This window comes from Corvus brachyrhynchos, unplaced genomic scaffold, assembly GCF_000691975.1.
Source record: "Corvus brachyrhynchos isolate BGI_N302 unplaced genomic scaffold, ASM69197v1 scaffold262, whole genome shotgun sequence".
NCBI lineage: Eukaryota > Metazoa > Chordata > Aves > Passeriformes > Corvidae > Corvus > Corvus brachyrhynchos.
The window spans coordinates 1,750,293-1,766,173 of record NW_008236626.1 but is presented as its reverse complement, the minus strand read 5'-3'; the positions used below and the strand labels follow the sequence as shown (position 1 = coordinate 1,766,173).

The 15,881-nt window shown below is 36.6% G+C and overlaps 1 protein-coding gene across 1 annotated transcript in view; it reads right to left on the bottom strand.

The window, feature by feature from the left end:
* TENM2 (teneurin transmembrane protein 2) overlaps positions 1–15,881 on the bottom strand; it is a 618,654-nt gene that overhangs the window by 280,661 nt on the left and 322,112 nt on the right. Inside the window, 1 exon segment of the mRNA XM_017726535.1 lies at positions 6,616–6,699. Coding sequence (XP_017582024.1) covers positions 6,616–6,699 — 84 coding nt within the window.

Genomic DNA, 15,881 nt, shown 5'->3' with positions numbered 1-15,881 from the left:
CATTATACAGGATCAAATGCTAACTCCTAACAATGCTGTTTAAGGACATTAACTTTGAAGAAGCATGAAAACCTTTTATCAGCTGTGTCTGTAAGTCTTAATAACAGGAGAAATACTTTAAAGTTGGTTGCAAATACTAAACTCTCACTTCTGCCAGTATGGAAATGGATATAAAGACGTGGCCTCTGCGAGTCAGCTTTTCACCTCTGCTTATTATCCCAAACAGATTTCAATCTTCAGATACAATCATCCACTACATTTCTATCAAAATACTTGGCCTTCCACTGACAACTTCTGAGTGCAGTTATGCATTGTCAAAGTAAAATTCTTTAATAAGCAGAAGGGTTTGCAAATAACAGCTTAAAATCGTGTATGGTCATAATTTCCTCATTGCTTCCCCATATTAAAAATGCACTGTAATATAACATGTAATCTGTTAGAGACTATAAAAGTTTTGCCACAGATGCAAATCCAGTTGGAGTAAAGCACCTTCATTTCCAGTTCATTATATAAACAAAAGAGTTTTTATAAAAGCAAGCTATGGATACCAATCAAAAAAGCTCTGCTCTGACTCACCACACTTTTACCCCTACCACTGGATTTAAGTACACCTGAACTATGGAAATATGGCATGAGCATAAAAAATATGTATATAATTTATTTTTTAAATCAGTCCTTTTTGTCTCCCTCCTTATTCAAGTTTCACAGCATACATATGGGTATGAATAAGCAAGGGATTTTTCACCCTCACTTCATGCACAGCAGCTTGAAAAATGTTTCCGATTAACATAAATGATAATTCACGTACATAAGGCTGTCTTTCAAAGAGGTTTGATAATTCGTAAATGAAATGTTTACACAGATGAGGTCAAGCCAAAAGGTTTATAATATAAGTATTTAACTTATGTAAATCTGTTTATCACTGTGAAGGAACATGGGATGACTTCAAATATTCACTATTGAATGTACTTGGTACACATTTAGAGCAACTTGCAAGAATTCTCATTCCAATTTTTAATTACTATGCAGTCTGTAAAGACAAAAAATCAAGAGTCAGATTGCTCTCTTTTTCTTTTATCAGAACAATTAACATTAATGACATGTTACTTCACAGGCACTGCTACACATTCATTATTAAAATAATAAATTGAATGAAGTTTGAGCAAAAGTATTAAAATAACTACAGGTAGAGATGTTTACCCTTACATATATTTCTATCAATATTTCCTTAGCCAGTGTTCATCAGGAGCTGATAAAAGGTTTAACAAAACAAAAAACCAAACAAACAATAAAGAGACAGCAATTCCTTTCCAAAATATTTGTAGCATGTTGGGGTTGTTTCCAGACATAATTTTGCTCTTGGACTGTACACAGCTTTACTTACATAACTTAGTTTTTGTGGTTTTGTGAAACCGTAAAATGAGGACAAGGATTTCATACCCTTAAACAGACCTTGGTGGCAGGAAGGGAAGACAATGAATTTGTTTTTGCTTGGAATTTTTAGACAGAGTCAGAATTAATGCTGCTTGCACTCCATCCTGGTTTTTCACCTACCGGAGAACGAAGTAGCCAAATGTGGTTTTGTTCCTAGGGTTTCCATGGCTTTAATTTCTATCTCAATCTTAAATATTAAATATTAAAATTAAATATCCACCCATCCATATGGAGATGCAGACATTTAGTTTTTTGGATTTACTAAAATCTACTCATACTGGTAACAGCATAGGGACGTATGATTTGGCACGGTAAACACAGGTTTAGCAGCCTAATTGCTTGGATTTTTTGTAGATCATTATGCTAATGACTCTGCAGTAAAGTGCTAAATTGGAATTCCCTTCACAAAGACTGACTGAGAAGGGAAAGCTGGGACATCCTGGGGTGATGGAAAGAGACTGCTCTTCAGGGACACAGGAAAGGGATTTTCAAACCCACGGGACTACCAAGCTCTGCCACAGGGAAGAAAGCACAGCCTGACACAAAACATCAGGAATTACAACTTTGTCTGCATAACCCAGGGACTCCAGACAATGACACTTTGCCCTACAATGGTGTTTGGGAGGAAGATGGATTCATGGAGCTTTACAGGATAAAGACATACTCTATACCAGCAAACAACTCTGTATGTCTGTACAATTTTGTATTGTCAGTACTCAAATGGACCTTGAGATAAACTCATTATTTTGTTCTCCGGGCCCCACTGTACATTATGCTCCCTTAAATATATTCTCCTATGTAAACAAATCTGACCCTGATCCCTCAGGACACCCAAACCTGCTCTGACTCCACATCCCCAGACTCACGGATGTGCTACAAAACCAGGCTTGCTTGGAGGACTACAAATGTCATAGTGGCAAGGTTTTTGATTTGGCAAAATAAAGGCTAAATGAGAAGTTTTCCACAATAAACATGTGTTCTGAAAGAACAAATATAATATGATATTTTTGATCCAACAATAAACCAGGTCAAAATAAAAAAACAAAAGCCATCAACACAGTTAGTTTGTTAGTTCCTTACGGCACTAATATTTTCTTCAGTTTCCTGACAAAGTTTTGTTACTGTTTTCTCTAATCCTGTGTCCACACTTAATCACTGAAAATGCACCTCCACCACACAGCAGATGTGTCATTAACTATTTCTGAAAAAAGGTGAAATAAAATCACCCAGCATGAGAAGACTATGGGATAAGCCAACACTAGCAGATGGTGTTTATTTTGTCACTGCTTGTGTTAAAAATTGTCACCTATTTCATCAGTATCTTTAAGGTAGAAGCTTCATGCAAAAAGTGGAAAAGCTATTTATTCTAAGCTGCCACAGGACTCCTTAAAATAAAATGTCTTCTGTTCATGGCTTCCAGTTTTTAGGACACAGTGCATTACACAGGAGATCGATGTGTATAAATCTGAGGTGATCAAGTATTTTGCCAGTAGCTCAGCTTTTCATCACACAACCTCTTTTGTTTCTTAAGCAGATTTCCAATCCTTTATTTCCACTACTGGTGCTGTTCAGACAAATTCTGTAACATTGCTCCTAGAAGAGGCACCTGGTACAACTGTCAGCTTCTTTTCTTCTAGGACCCACTATGCAAGAGACTTTTACTTCTCCCTCAGAATTTCCTATATTCTCTCTATTTTATTTTATCACACACTTTTGGCTGTGTGGTGTCCATTCTCTGGCTGACAGTTTCTTAACAAAACAGTTGCATGAAGAGTAATTGCACAACCTGGACTTGGCTGCCTAAAGAAATCACTGCTAAAATCCCCTGATAAACCCAGGTCTTGCTCGTGTATTTTTGAAAGAATGTGCACTAGAATTTGAACCTAAAAATCCCCCGTTAGTGCACTGCAACATGGTTTGATTGACTCAATCCTTTCTCCCTCCCTGTCAAGTCTTCTACTGCACTCCAATTCAGGTTGGCTTGCACTCACTATACCAGGAGCTGATCCTTTTGCCTTTACCATTTAATGAGGCCTCTCAGTGTTCTATTCAAATCATACCCTAAGCAATTCACTTGTAGATTTCTTTTTATATATATATATATATATTACTCAACATCATACCTCTGGAATGCTTAAAAAGCATTCATTATTTTGATAAATCACTGAACTTTTGTTGCATTATTTTACAGCTCTGAAAAGAAACCAAGGGTGGTCTTGTTATTTTGTTTGTTGGATTTTGTTTTTAATTCTAAATTCTTACGATGACATAGATTTAAGATTTTTTTTTTTTTTTTTGGGGGGGGGGTGGTTGAGTGGGCTGTTTGTTGTAGTTTTTTACATCTACTAAGAATTCTTCTTCCAGAGAGTATTCAGAAATGGAGAGATTTAGGACTACTCCAAATACTAGAGAGTGGAGATATTTTTTCTGTAAGACACTTTTATTCTCTTTCCTTCCAGAGTCTGACCATGGATCTGACAACAATCCTTCTGCCTGTATTTATGAACCACTGACCGTTCTGACATCCATGTTCAGCCCTTCGCCTCCTTTTTTTCTGGCTGCACCAGTGGCATCTTTGTCCTTAGCAAAGAAAAGGCAGAGCAGATCAAGAAACCTATCATTTTATTAGAGCACAGCAAAGCAGTCCATGCTCTAGATGAGCACATGTGAGAACTGGGTACCTTTGAAATGCAAAGTCTAAGGGCTCTACTTACGGTGATACAAAGAGTCCTCTTCTGTTGACACAATGTGCACACTGAAAACCTTGCAACACTATTTAGATGCATTCTCAGCCAGGTGAGGCTTTAAACCAAGGTTAGTGCCATCTGTCTAGTTTTGGCAGCATCCAGATTGATGTAAAAAATCCTATGGCACTGTTTAAAAGGAACAGAGAAAGCCTGCTTTTGGTCAATTCCCTCCAATTATTAACATAAAAGATGTGGCTGATACCAAGGCCAGACAGCACATCTGGGTCAATAAGCTCACTGCACCTTTCTTACCACATTTAGAGCATTCAACAAACTATTTCACAACTCAGATTTAGCATAAAAGTCATAAAAAGTACTAAGTTTTTCGATTGCTTGCCTCAGTTCAATTATTTTCTTAGATGCATGTTAAATCAAGGATTAATGCTATCAAGTATTTTTGAGTTGAGATGTAGCTATTAATACATTCTCACATTCTTCCTAATTTCTAGAGCCCTGAACAAGCACAGTACCAAAAACTGAAAGCAATATATCAATCAAATTTGTTTGAATTGGGAAGACTATCAGTTTGCAAGTGAAAAAGAAGTAAACCAAAGAGAAAAAATATTTGATGAAAAGCCTCAAAGCTTCAAATGAGGAAAGACATTGTTCAGTTGGATGCAATTTGCTAGGCAAAACCTTTCTGTGATCCTGGAAAATGCATTCAAGTATTATTCTTTGAGATTTAGTACAGCCTAGAGCATAACCCACTCATTTCACCTGTGCCAAAATCCTCCTGCAGCACCAATAATCATGAATGCTTCAGAAATGCAGAGATATGTACAGGATCATTTCCGCTCTTTATTAATTCCATCTTTATTACCAACCACACACACCACCTTGGGCGGTTTTTAACATTATGCATCAGCATTATGGAAATTTAATTACTCTACCAAAAGCTCTGGCTCCCACTCTTCTAAGCAGCGTGGAAACACAACAAACAGTCCTTATCTCCAGTGTGAAAACACACTGAACACTCGTGGGCTGCTTAACTAGGAAATGGTCACAGATGCTCAGTACCTTCCAGCGTTTGATTTAAGAAACTGTTCCAGTATTTGCTCAAACACTGTTTGAGAATCAAAGAATAATGCCATTTACTAGTTTTTACAAACAATCAAGCAATTATGGAAGGAAGTACATCAGAAAATGGGGTTGATGAGAAAACCTTGGTTTAGGTCTCATTTAAATATTAAGCAAGCAGAGTATTATTGCTGGTGAGGGCCCTAACCTTGAAAAGCACTTACTTAAGTGCTTAAAAAAAAGCCCAAACAGACAGGTGTCTTTTGTGTATGTACTAGGTCAGAGGCGCAATGGAAGAAAAGAATGAAATAACAAAATGCATCTTTCATCTCATTAGGCAATCAAATACAAGGTAAAATTTGCCAAGTTGAAGATAAAATACTTTATAAAAAACAGCCCTTACTAATTGCATAAGGGCATGTGCTGATACTCTAGTTGGTGTAAGTGTACATATCCAACGAATGAAAATAAATTTTGATTTCAAGAAATATCAAGAGGAAGCTGTCACTGAATCATTATCTTTGTATTAAAACTCCTTGAGATGTCTTTTGATTTATATTACTACAGCCTGGCAATTTTTTCTTTTGCTAAAAAAGTACATTGCAGGCTTTTTTCCCAAAAATCCTCTTCCTCCCAAAGGAGTTTTCCTCTCAGGGAAGCAGAAGTGTGTATGTGTGTGAGAAGCAGTGGTACTTCAAAAACCCCTGTCTAGCAATGACACGATTCCCTACAAAACCACAAAACCCAACACAACTCCCTGATTGTTCTACACAGCCCCTAAGATAAAAAACTTCAGTGGCACATCAAGTGTGACTGCCTGAATCTCAAAATCTTAGATTAAAAAAAATTTGAAATCAAGACTGAAGATGAACAGAGTCATCACTAAATCTTTCACTCGAAAGCCTGATTTAAGAATCTCTGAAGAAACGTGTGTTCCATGCAAACCTCAACCAGTGGAAGACAACATTTGCAATTGCTTTTGTGAAAATACAGGTACAGGTACCATTTTGTTTTAAATTTATGCCTGTGTGTACCCAGGTCTGCCATCTCTTCCATGTCTTAGCTCTCCTCCTCTAATGGAACGAGCCCCACTCCATGAAGCAAGATCAGCTCAGGGAAAACAGCTCCTTCACCACCCAACCAAGTCTCCCAGTGAAAAAACCACCCCTAAATTAGTTCAACCCCACCAGGAAGGTAATACTCAACAATGAGATAGAAATAAGTAGTAGAGATCAGGTTTATTCATCAGAATATAAATACCCAGGAAGAAAAAAACAACCAACCAACCAACCAACAACCCACAACACATAATAAACAGAACATACACAGAACAAGATAAAGCATTGCACAACACACAAGGTCTAAACTAGGTTCTAAGTTTACAAGGAATACAGTTTAAGCAAAATAAAAACCTTACGTATGAGAGAGTTCTTTGTCTCAGCCAGCTGCTGCCAGCTTGTCTGTCTGTCTTTCAATTTCTCAGAAAGGTGTGTGTGAAAATCTAAATGAAATAAAACAAATAACATTTTAGAGATGGCTCTTCTCCTTCTTTTCCTTCATTCCATTCAACTTTGGTGCAATACAGCCAACAGAATGTTTCACCTCCTCCCACCCAAAGCATTCCTCAACAGTAAGTAAAATACATTACTCATTATTATCTAGAGATTAGGAATTCTTTTATCTTGTTATCAATGACATAAAAAGGCATATTGAGTAGCAGTAGTTTGGTGCAATCTTGCTTTGCAGGAAGTCCATATTCCCACTGCCAGCATCATTAACCATAAAAAGGCCTGAGTGCATGAAATCTCTCTAAAATCTCTCTTTGGGTAGAACTTAATCCAAAGGCCAGCAGAATTTCTACACAGACTGTACAAGAGGTGCTTAAGTTCATACTAACTTATTTTCAGTATGCTATCCATTCCTCCTATAGCCAAATATCAGTACATCCTTGTAAAATATATTTCTTGTTATCTAAAACCAGACTCCTAAGATACATTTGGAAAATGGACACTCTCAGCTGTAATAAATCACTTCTTACATGTTTATTGCAGCAGCACTATGACTTTTACATTGACTCTTAACATACTCAGGCTCATTCTGCGGCATCTTAACTAGACAGGAACCAATGAAACTCCACTGTTGCAAGGAGAATTCTTTTTTCTTTTTTGTCTCATAAAAACTTCAGCTTTAGGAAAACAGATTTTAATAAATACATACAAAAAAACCCCTTTAGTTTTGAATCATCTCTCTCTTAAATAATCCTGGATTTTGAAAACATGACATAAGCAGGGAGTCCTCTTACATTTGAAAAGCTAAAAATCAATTGGAAATTATTATTGAATTTCATAATAACATCGGGATAATTTTCAGATGTAGTAAACAGGAAACATAAAACCTGTTTTTATTTATTTACATGATTTGCCTTGCAAAAACCAGCAAGACAAGAGGCCCAATAATTAATGTATGGTCACTCTGATTCTTGTTTTTCTCTAAGTTTTCACTGGAAGATAATTTTACTTGGTGCATCTCAGGTTCAAATCCTTCATAATATTTATAAGATAATAATTGATTTTTTCACCCAACACTCAAATAAAATCAACAGTGAAAATGTGTTCTGTAAACACAGCAATTTATTATATGCAAAGAAAAAAGGCAACACACTGACACAAATAAAAAAAGAGCTGACCAAGACAATAGAAAATAAACCACTTTGCATGCTAGACAACAAATTAGCTATTTGTTTGGAGCAAAATACCTTAATTCAAGTGGAATAATGTGAAAGAATGACAGCAACTGAGTCTTACATCTCTGACTTTGGGGAGAAAGGAATTTCAAAGGAGAAGTTACAAACAATAAAAACTAGGTAGAATTTACTAAACTGGCTCAATGTCTCCTTGCCACACAGGAAGTTAAATTTTGATAAGGTGCAACTAGAAGACATTTTTGGGTACTTTGGCTCACACCTAATTAGTTCAGTTTTATTTTGATGATACAGACTTTTGATTTAAAAACAAAGAACAAAAAAGTTTTTCAGGAACGCTTCACTTATCAAGATCATTCAAAGAACAACATACAAGTGAAGTAAAGAAATGTGAAGGGCAGAGCACAGTGAATATCAATGTAAAAATGCTGGTAAATAATAAAAAAAAAAAATATTGCAAATGTCTTGTTTTATTATTACCAGCAATTTCCCCCCCCAAAAAATACTAAAGTTGATATTATTTTCGTATGTTAAAAATGGGAGAAATTAAATATACATAAACACATGCATTGCAGGCATATATCAAAGAGGAAGTAATGGAATTGTTTCAGTAAGCTTTTTTTTCCTTTTCTTTTTCTATGTGAAAATGGAACCAAACTCTTAAATACAGTGCAATTGTTCTGCAGTACTTATAGCTAAATTAAACCATTTTAGTAGTTTGCAATTATACTATTTCTGTTATATCCCATCCTATACTATGCAAAGTTTTGAAATCTTTACTGTCTCTATTTCTGTTTTAATACAAGCTTTAGCTTTCATTTCTCTTTTATGAGGAAAACCAGAATTAATCCATCAACAGTTCATCTATTGACATTTTATCACATTACCCTTTAAGCTTGTGTATGTTACTGAATCTGCTATTTTCTCTTTCACCTGTCTATGGCCACCGTGGGATATTTGATCCTTATAAGATGAGGACAACAAAGTGCTCACCCAAGGAAGCTGAACCATCCCTCTTTTTGTGGGAAGCACCTAAAACTAATGGCTAAAGCTCAAGTTTCCAAGCCCTGTTTCTCCAAGAAATAAAAAAAAAAAAAAAAAAAAAAAAAAAAAGGTTTGCCACCAGTGCCCAAAGGAAAGAATATTTAAATGTTAAGACACTTTAAAATAGTGTCATCTGAAGGGAAGTCTCTGTGGGTATTACCTTCCTTTGACACTCACAGGGAGTTAAACCTAATTGCATTTAGGGTTATCTCTAGCAGCTACACTTGGAATCAACTATCCTCAGGAGGACTATTGTTCTAACTAATCTACTTATTAGGCTTTTATTCAGATTTAGTACACCCTTTTATAAAAAAAATCTCGAAGGGATAGTAATGGATTTTGCAATTATCAGACAGGAAAGAGCAGAGTATGACCTACGGTCTTTGGCCTTACCAAAAATTAGGAAAAAGAAATCTTTTGTAAGTAAATCTTTAGATCTTTAAGTTAATTTTAATCCCTACCAGACACTGCAGTTATATCTGGAAAGGTAAAACCTGTGTGAATTTCCTGTGCTCCTCCTATACACTGCCCTGAAATACTACCCCTCCCACAGGGAGAAAGAAACCTCCTTTCTGTCCTTGCCTTGCAAAGATGAGCAAGTAGCAGTTTTTGACTTGCTGTCTCAAGCTCCACTTTAAGCTAAAAACCACTGTTGATACAGGTGATTTTAGATACCAGTATAAATCCTAGCAATACCTTTTGAGAGCTGAGAAAACAGGCACTGCAATTCCTGACCTGCTCTCCCGTGAGGAATACAGAGTTCGGACTAGCTCCTTGCCTTCTGCATATTTTAAGTATTTCTCTAATTTCCCTCCCACCCCAACAGTCTCCCAGGGAACCTGCCACTCTGAGGAGATCCATTCCCCCCCACAATCGGGAAGCACCTCTGGACACCAGCAGCCAGGGGCTCCACTCCTCAGGATCCCACTGCAGAGCATGCCTGGGCCCCACAGGACATGTCTTTGTCCTGGGAAGGAGGCTGACCACCAAATATCCTGTTCTTAGTTCCAGTTCCTCTTTCGAGCTGTCCTAGCTACTACTCTCAACCATCAAGCCATCCAGGAACAAGCATCACTCCTCTCTCTTCTCTCTTCCCTCATTCCCAGTTGCTTCCTTCCTTTGAAATTCTCCCCTTCATAGTTTAAATAGATGCTTCCTGCTATGCACTATAAATTCCCAATCTTATTAGTTCACAGGTATTCCGGCATTTTGCTGTTTAGCATTTTCCAACAGGCATCACTAAAATCTTGGCAACCAATCACATAAGATGTGCTCCACCCTTTCAGACAATAGCACATTGTTTATGGTTGGGTTGTTTGGGGGTTTTTGTACATATGAAAACTTCCTTACATTTTACAAGAGTTGCTTCCTCCACCCATAATTCTTATGCCTCTCAGTCAACATTGATCTAGAATATAATTGTGGAACATTAAACGTGACCAGAGCCTAAACAACCTCCTAAGCTCTGTTCTCATTTTAAATCTTCTATTTATCAAAGTGGCATAACCCAATTTTTACTAGTAATATACAATAAAAAGATGGCTTATTTTCATAAATTAGCACTTCAGAAACCTTGAAAAAAACCCCTTACAAATAAATAGCCTGAATTTCTCAAGCTGCTTTCCCTCCCTCCCTATATTTACACAAAACCATCCAGAAATAAACACTTGCTCCTTTCCTGTCACACCTGTGTGGCTCAGACTGGTCCCAAATATCTCTGATTTCCTCCCTACTGACTACTTTCTGTGAGCACAAGTTTCTCCTCTGTTGATATCTCAGCATATTTTCACTGCTATTTGCTCATGATTATTGCTGATCATTATGATTTTTGAGGAAAAGGACAAAACCTGTAGCAACTGATGGAACACTTTCTCAGTACCAGGCAGGTCAATGCTCTAACTTTGCCCTCAAAACCAGGTTTTTTTTCCCCCATCACATTCTACCCTAATACTTCAGACCATGCCTGGTGGGCAGATGTAACAAGTGCAGTACTCAACCTCTACATGCACAATCTCCAGTTCGAAAAATAACTCAGTAATACAAAAGTCATGCACAAAGGTATGGGAATAAGAACTGTTCTGCAACAAAAAGGCCACAGAGTTTTTCTTTTCCTGTATTGTCTTGACAGAATTACTCTCTGCTGTATTACTCTGTTATGTTCTATTGCACATTTTACATCCAATGTTTTGTTTGATCTTTTGTAAAAGTTGTGTTCAGTTTTCTCTCCCCTGAAGCACATTCAACAAGTCAATTAGACTTAAAAAGCTTTACCTTCGTATTGTACTGGCAGCTCTCAAGCACAATTATTCTCCAATGCAAAACACCCACAAGACATTTAAGAGTATACTTCCACAAAATAAAATGTTAACACACCACCAAACATTCACGAAGAATTGACAAACACTACAAAGGAAAATGCTCTAATGCAGTTCAAGTACATCTGAAAGTGTATTTTAGCTCAGTGAACTCCACAGCAAATACACCATTTTCCCTCTCCTCAGCCTAAAGGTAAGGTTACAAAATGGGAGTCAGAAGAATTTTTGACTTGCACTGTAATTTAAAACCTCCTAAATGTTACCAGTATGACCAGAAACAGATCTACCATACCAGGAGCTGGGTTTTCCAAGGGCAGTATCCATGCCTTTTCTAGAGAATAAAACAAGTATTTAGCTACATTAAACACAACAACACAGAACTTAAAATGAAAAATACTTACATTTTTTGTTTTCGTTTCCTATGGAGTACTAAAAGCATTGGGATGTCTTTTTACCATAAGAATCACAGGGACATGCATAATTCAGATCAGCACTTAAGAGTACAGAGATGTGTCTATTTCTTTGTGTACAAGTCTGTTATAACTATGAAGTCAAAGTTAACTGAACCTAAATTTCAAGTAGATGTATTTAAGTCAAATGAAATGATTTCTTTTAGTCTTATCTCCCAAAAGAATTAAATACAGCCCTATTAAGTCCAAATGATTATGTCTACACAGGAGTGTCAATCAATTTCACAATATCACATTAAGATCATGACACTACATCTGGTAATTTTGATAAATATTCTCAAATTCCCCTGAACAGCCAAGCCCTAACATCTAAAATATTCATAACTGCCTCTTAATTCAACATGGTCATTGACTCACACAGAAAGTAAAACTCTAACTGAAACTTCCCAACATTTTTTCCTTCTGGTTTTACTTTGCCTTTTGAAGTAAAGGTCAGTTCAACAACTATTACTTCACGCTGTTAGGAATGGTTTAGTAACCCCATACAGACCAATGACTCAGCTACAAGTCATGATTTAATAATTATGGAGATATAAGTCACAATTCTCATGGGAATAATTTATTAAAAATTAATAAAATCTTTGAACAGCAACTGAATGTTCTCTGTGGTTGCTTTCTCTTTCTTTAATACCTTTTCCATGCAAGCTTCTCACAAATAACACTTTACCCTCAGGTCACTCTCTGTGCCAATGACTGCATTTTTAGATCAAAAACTTAACACCTGGAAAGACCAGTAACTCTTTTACAAAATGATTTTTTCAAATCTGTTAAAAACAAAATTAAATCTCTGAACCTGGTATCCTTACATAAATATGGTGACAAGATTCACATGAATGGAATTTTACAATAGAAGCTGCCAGGTAAAAGTTTAAAATGTAGAGGAGACCACATGCACTGTACCCAAACCAGTCAACACTTCAATTAAGGCACCCACTGCTTTTTCTCCTCACTTGTGGCAGCACACAAAACCGTATAAATAAAAGCTTTATGGAAAAGGGTAAAACCACTTTAAATCCTAGAAGTAATTCCATAAAAATAATTTTTCTCCTTATTGTGGGATATGTATTTTTCAGCTTGAAAGCATAAAGAAAGGATAAGTCAACCAGTAAGTTATCTGACCATACTAATTTCCTACTTCTTTTGTAAAATTAGGGAAAAATTAGTGAGCTGCTCTTGATTTTTTCCAACAACCTGAATATTCCACAGGCACTCCAACATCCTGTCTGCCTCTAACCCTGTAGCTCATTACTCATTTAAAACCAAGGAAGCCCCTTAAAATACAAAGAAAGCAATTGAGATCAGTGTTCTAGCAATAGCAATGCCTCACAAAACAAAACAAAGCTCTTGAAGTAATAACTTCAGCATCTGTCTTCCTCATTACTCGTTTATGTTCTTCACTGTTAAGAATTATTGTTTGTTTTTAAATTGCTATGGCAAGTTAATTGATGAGCCTCAATCACCTTTAAACCTACTTTTACTTACTGATCTCTCTTGTCTTTCTACAGCAAGTTCTATTAGTGAAAAAAAAGCAAATTACAGTTTTCAAGTAATTAAGCTGGTAAGATCTTATTTGTCATCTGTGCCTGTAAACAATTTTGAAGAGCTCAGAACTGACACACAACTTACAAGAAGACAAGCTTACTGTTTCATTGTGCTTTTTGCTGGAGAAAAAGATAGGAAGAACAAGATTTCTATCTCAAACTTTACCAAATACCTGTTCAGCTTCTATAATGAGATCACCTATAGCTTTGAAACAAAGCTATTCTCAGTACTCTTTGATAAAGAACGTAAGTACAACCTATAGTGAATCATATCAAAGATATTTTATCACTTCTCTAGCCCAGGGAAAAGTACAAAACTAGAATAAATACACAAAAGTAATACTTGAGGATATCCTCTGTAACTCCAGGAGCTTGCCTCTCCTGTTTCCTAAAGATTTTATTCAACAGCTCTGGTTGGATTATTCTTCCACCACTTTCTCAAGTCTGGCTCTGAACCAGTGTAAATTGTTAGTATTTACAAAGTCCAGGGATAAGAAGTCCTGGATGTATATGAGGTAGATTTTTGCTAATTTTGGATCTGCCATTTGCCAATTTGATGCTGTATGGTTTCAATACAGGTAAAAGGCAGTGAGCAACCATTCCTTATTCACAGTCGTTAGTCAGTCACCACTGCAGAGGCTCCAGTCATGTGTAAACCATTGTACACCAACTGGTGTAAAAACCAGTTGTTTTTACACTAAAGAATATTAAAGTTATACTTCATACGGAAACTATGCCATACCTTGGGTAACTCATCTCACCAGCTCCTACCTTTTGCAGTTCACCTGCATCATTCTTTAAATGAAAGAACGAGAATTCAACATACTGTTCAATGTTTATGGACCTTCCACACCTTTATACAGCAGCAGTGACAATATTTTCTGGTTTCTTCTCTAAATAAACTTTCCACTGGTTCCTTTCTTTGTTATAAGAAGTAGTTTGTTTGCATTATTGTAATATTGCATGGATATCCTTTCACAGGATTGTCCACTGTTGTACTAACACAACTTTCCTGAATCTTAACAGATAATTCAAAGCCCATCATAATTCCTCAGTAATATCCATTTCATCTACTGTTTTCTATCCTACCCACTCACATTGTGAGATTATTCAGGAAATTTTCAACATCTTTGTCTTCACTACACTGCCATAGAGAAATCAATCACTTCAGTACGTTTCTGTTTCTCCAGCTCATTCTAAAAACCACCAAAATTAAGTTTGCCCCATGGACACAACAACAAAGTGCAGAAAGAGGCTGCGACACTCAGAAAAAAACCCAGATAAATTCAGCTCTTTTCTGTAACAACAAATGTTACCTCACACATGATGGCAGCTGCTCCCCTCTGAACACAACATGGGCTGACAACAAACACACTCATCTATTTCCTGATGGAATGGAGCCCTCAGCACCCAGCATGCACAAAAAGCAGTTCATGGCTGGGCAGAAAAACTGCCCTGGACAAGACAGCCACACCCAAACACATCACAGCTTCATGCTGTGCACAGTTAGAGCATTACACTCCCTGACTCAAAAGGGATAATGTGTTGGAGGAAATAAACACAGACAACACCTTCTGCATGTACCAGAAGGATATTTATGATGTGAAAAACATTGCAATGTATTTTACCTAAGCTACAAATACGGAGTCATGTGGTGACCGACCTAGTTTCCTGTTAACTTTAAGTGTATTTTTAGTTACTCCTTGTTGACTTATATTTTCATTAAAACCTGAGGGATATGTCTTTTGAAGCCTGATGGAGAATGAATGGAGGTATGATGCTTTGCAAAGGATGCCTAGGCATTTTCCCCCAATGTTTTCTCTCCTAAAGTCACATGTCTAGTAGGAGCTTAACTGAAGAGCAAATAAGCATCATTTGATTACCTCTATCTTATCTTTCCTTCTCAGGAATTTAAATGCAAATGAAAAATAGAACAAACACCAAGAATTGCATCAAGTGGTGGTGCAGTCTAATGACTACAACCAACACAGTCTGTGCTCTGCTCACTGCCACAGCACTCTGCAGTCAGCAGGACTGGCAGTGACCCCTACCTGCTCTTTGCAACTGAATATACACAGAAGTACTTTGAAAATCATCCCAGTATTTATACAGGAGTGATGTAATTAATTTTCAGAGTTTTGTGGGACAACATATAACATGTTATATAGGCTATTAATGAGATTATATTGATTTGAAATAGAACAGCAAACCCACCTAAGAAAAGAGCCCTCTGAGTGCCTCCAATCATGTAGAAGATGCATTAGAAGGGTTTTCTTTTTGGGAAATGATGAGCTTAATTTACAGTAAGTGGAAACTAATTGTTCTCAGACCACAAATGTAAAGTCAGGGAAAGCAAGGCCACTGTTACCAATTCTTTCTTTAGTATGAGAATGAACTATAAAACTTCAAAATTTATGTATGCAATCCAAAGGTTCAGAGCGAACCACAGCTGATTTTTTTTTTTGCTTGTTTTGCCCCTTGTCTACCACTGAATTAAGTTTCAACATTAGATTTTATGTCGCAAAATACTGCATAAGCACCTAGATTCAAACAAAAGCTCAATTTCAGTAATTATCTTGATAATTATATTAGGACAGTCTAGGTTTCCCTAC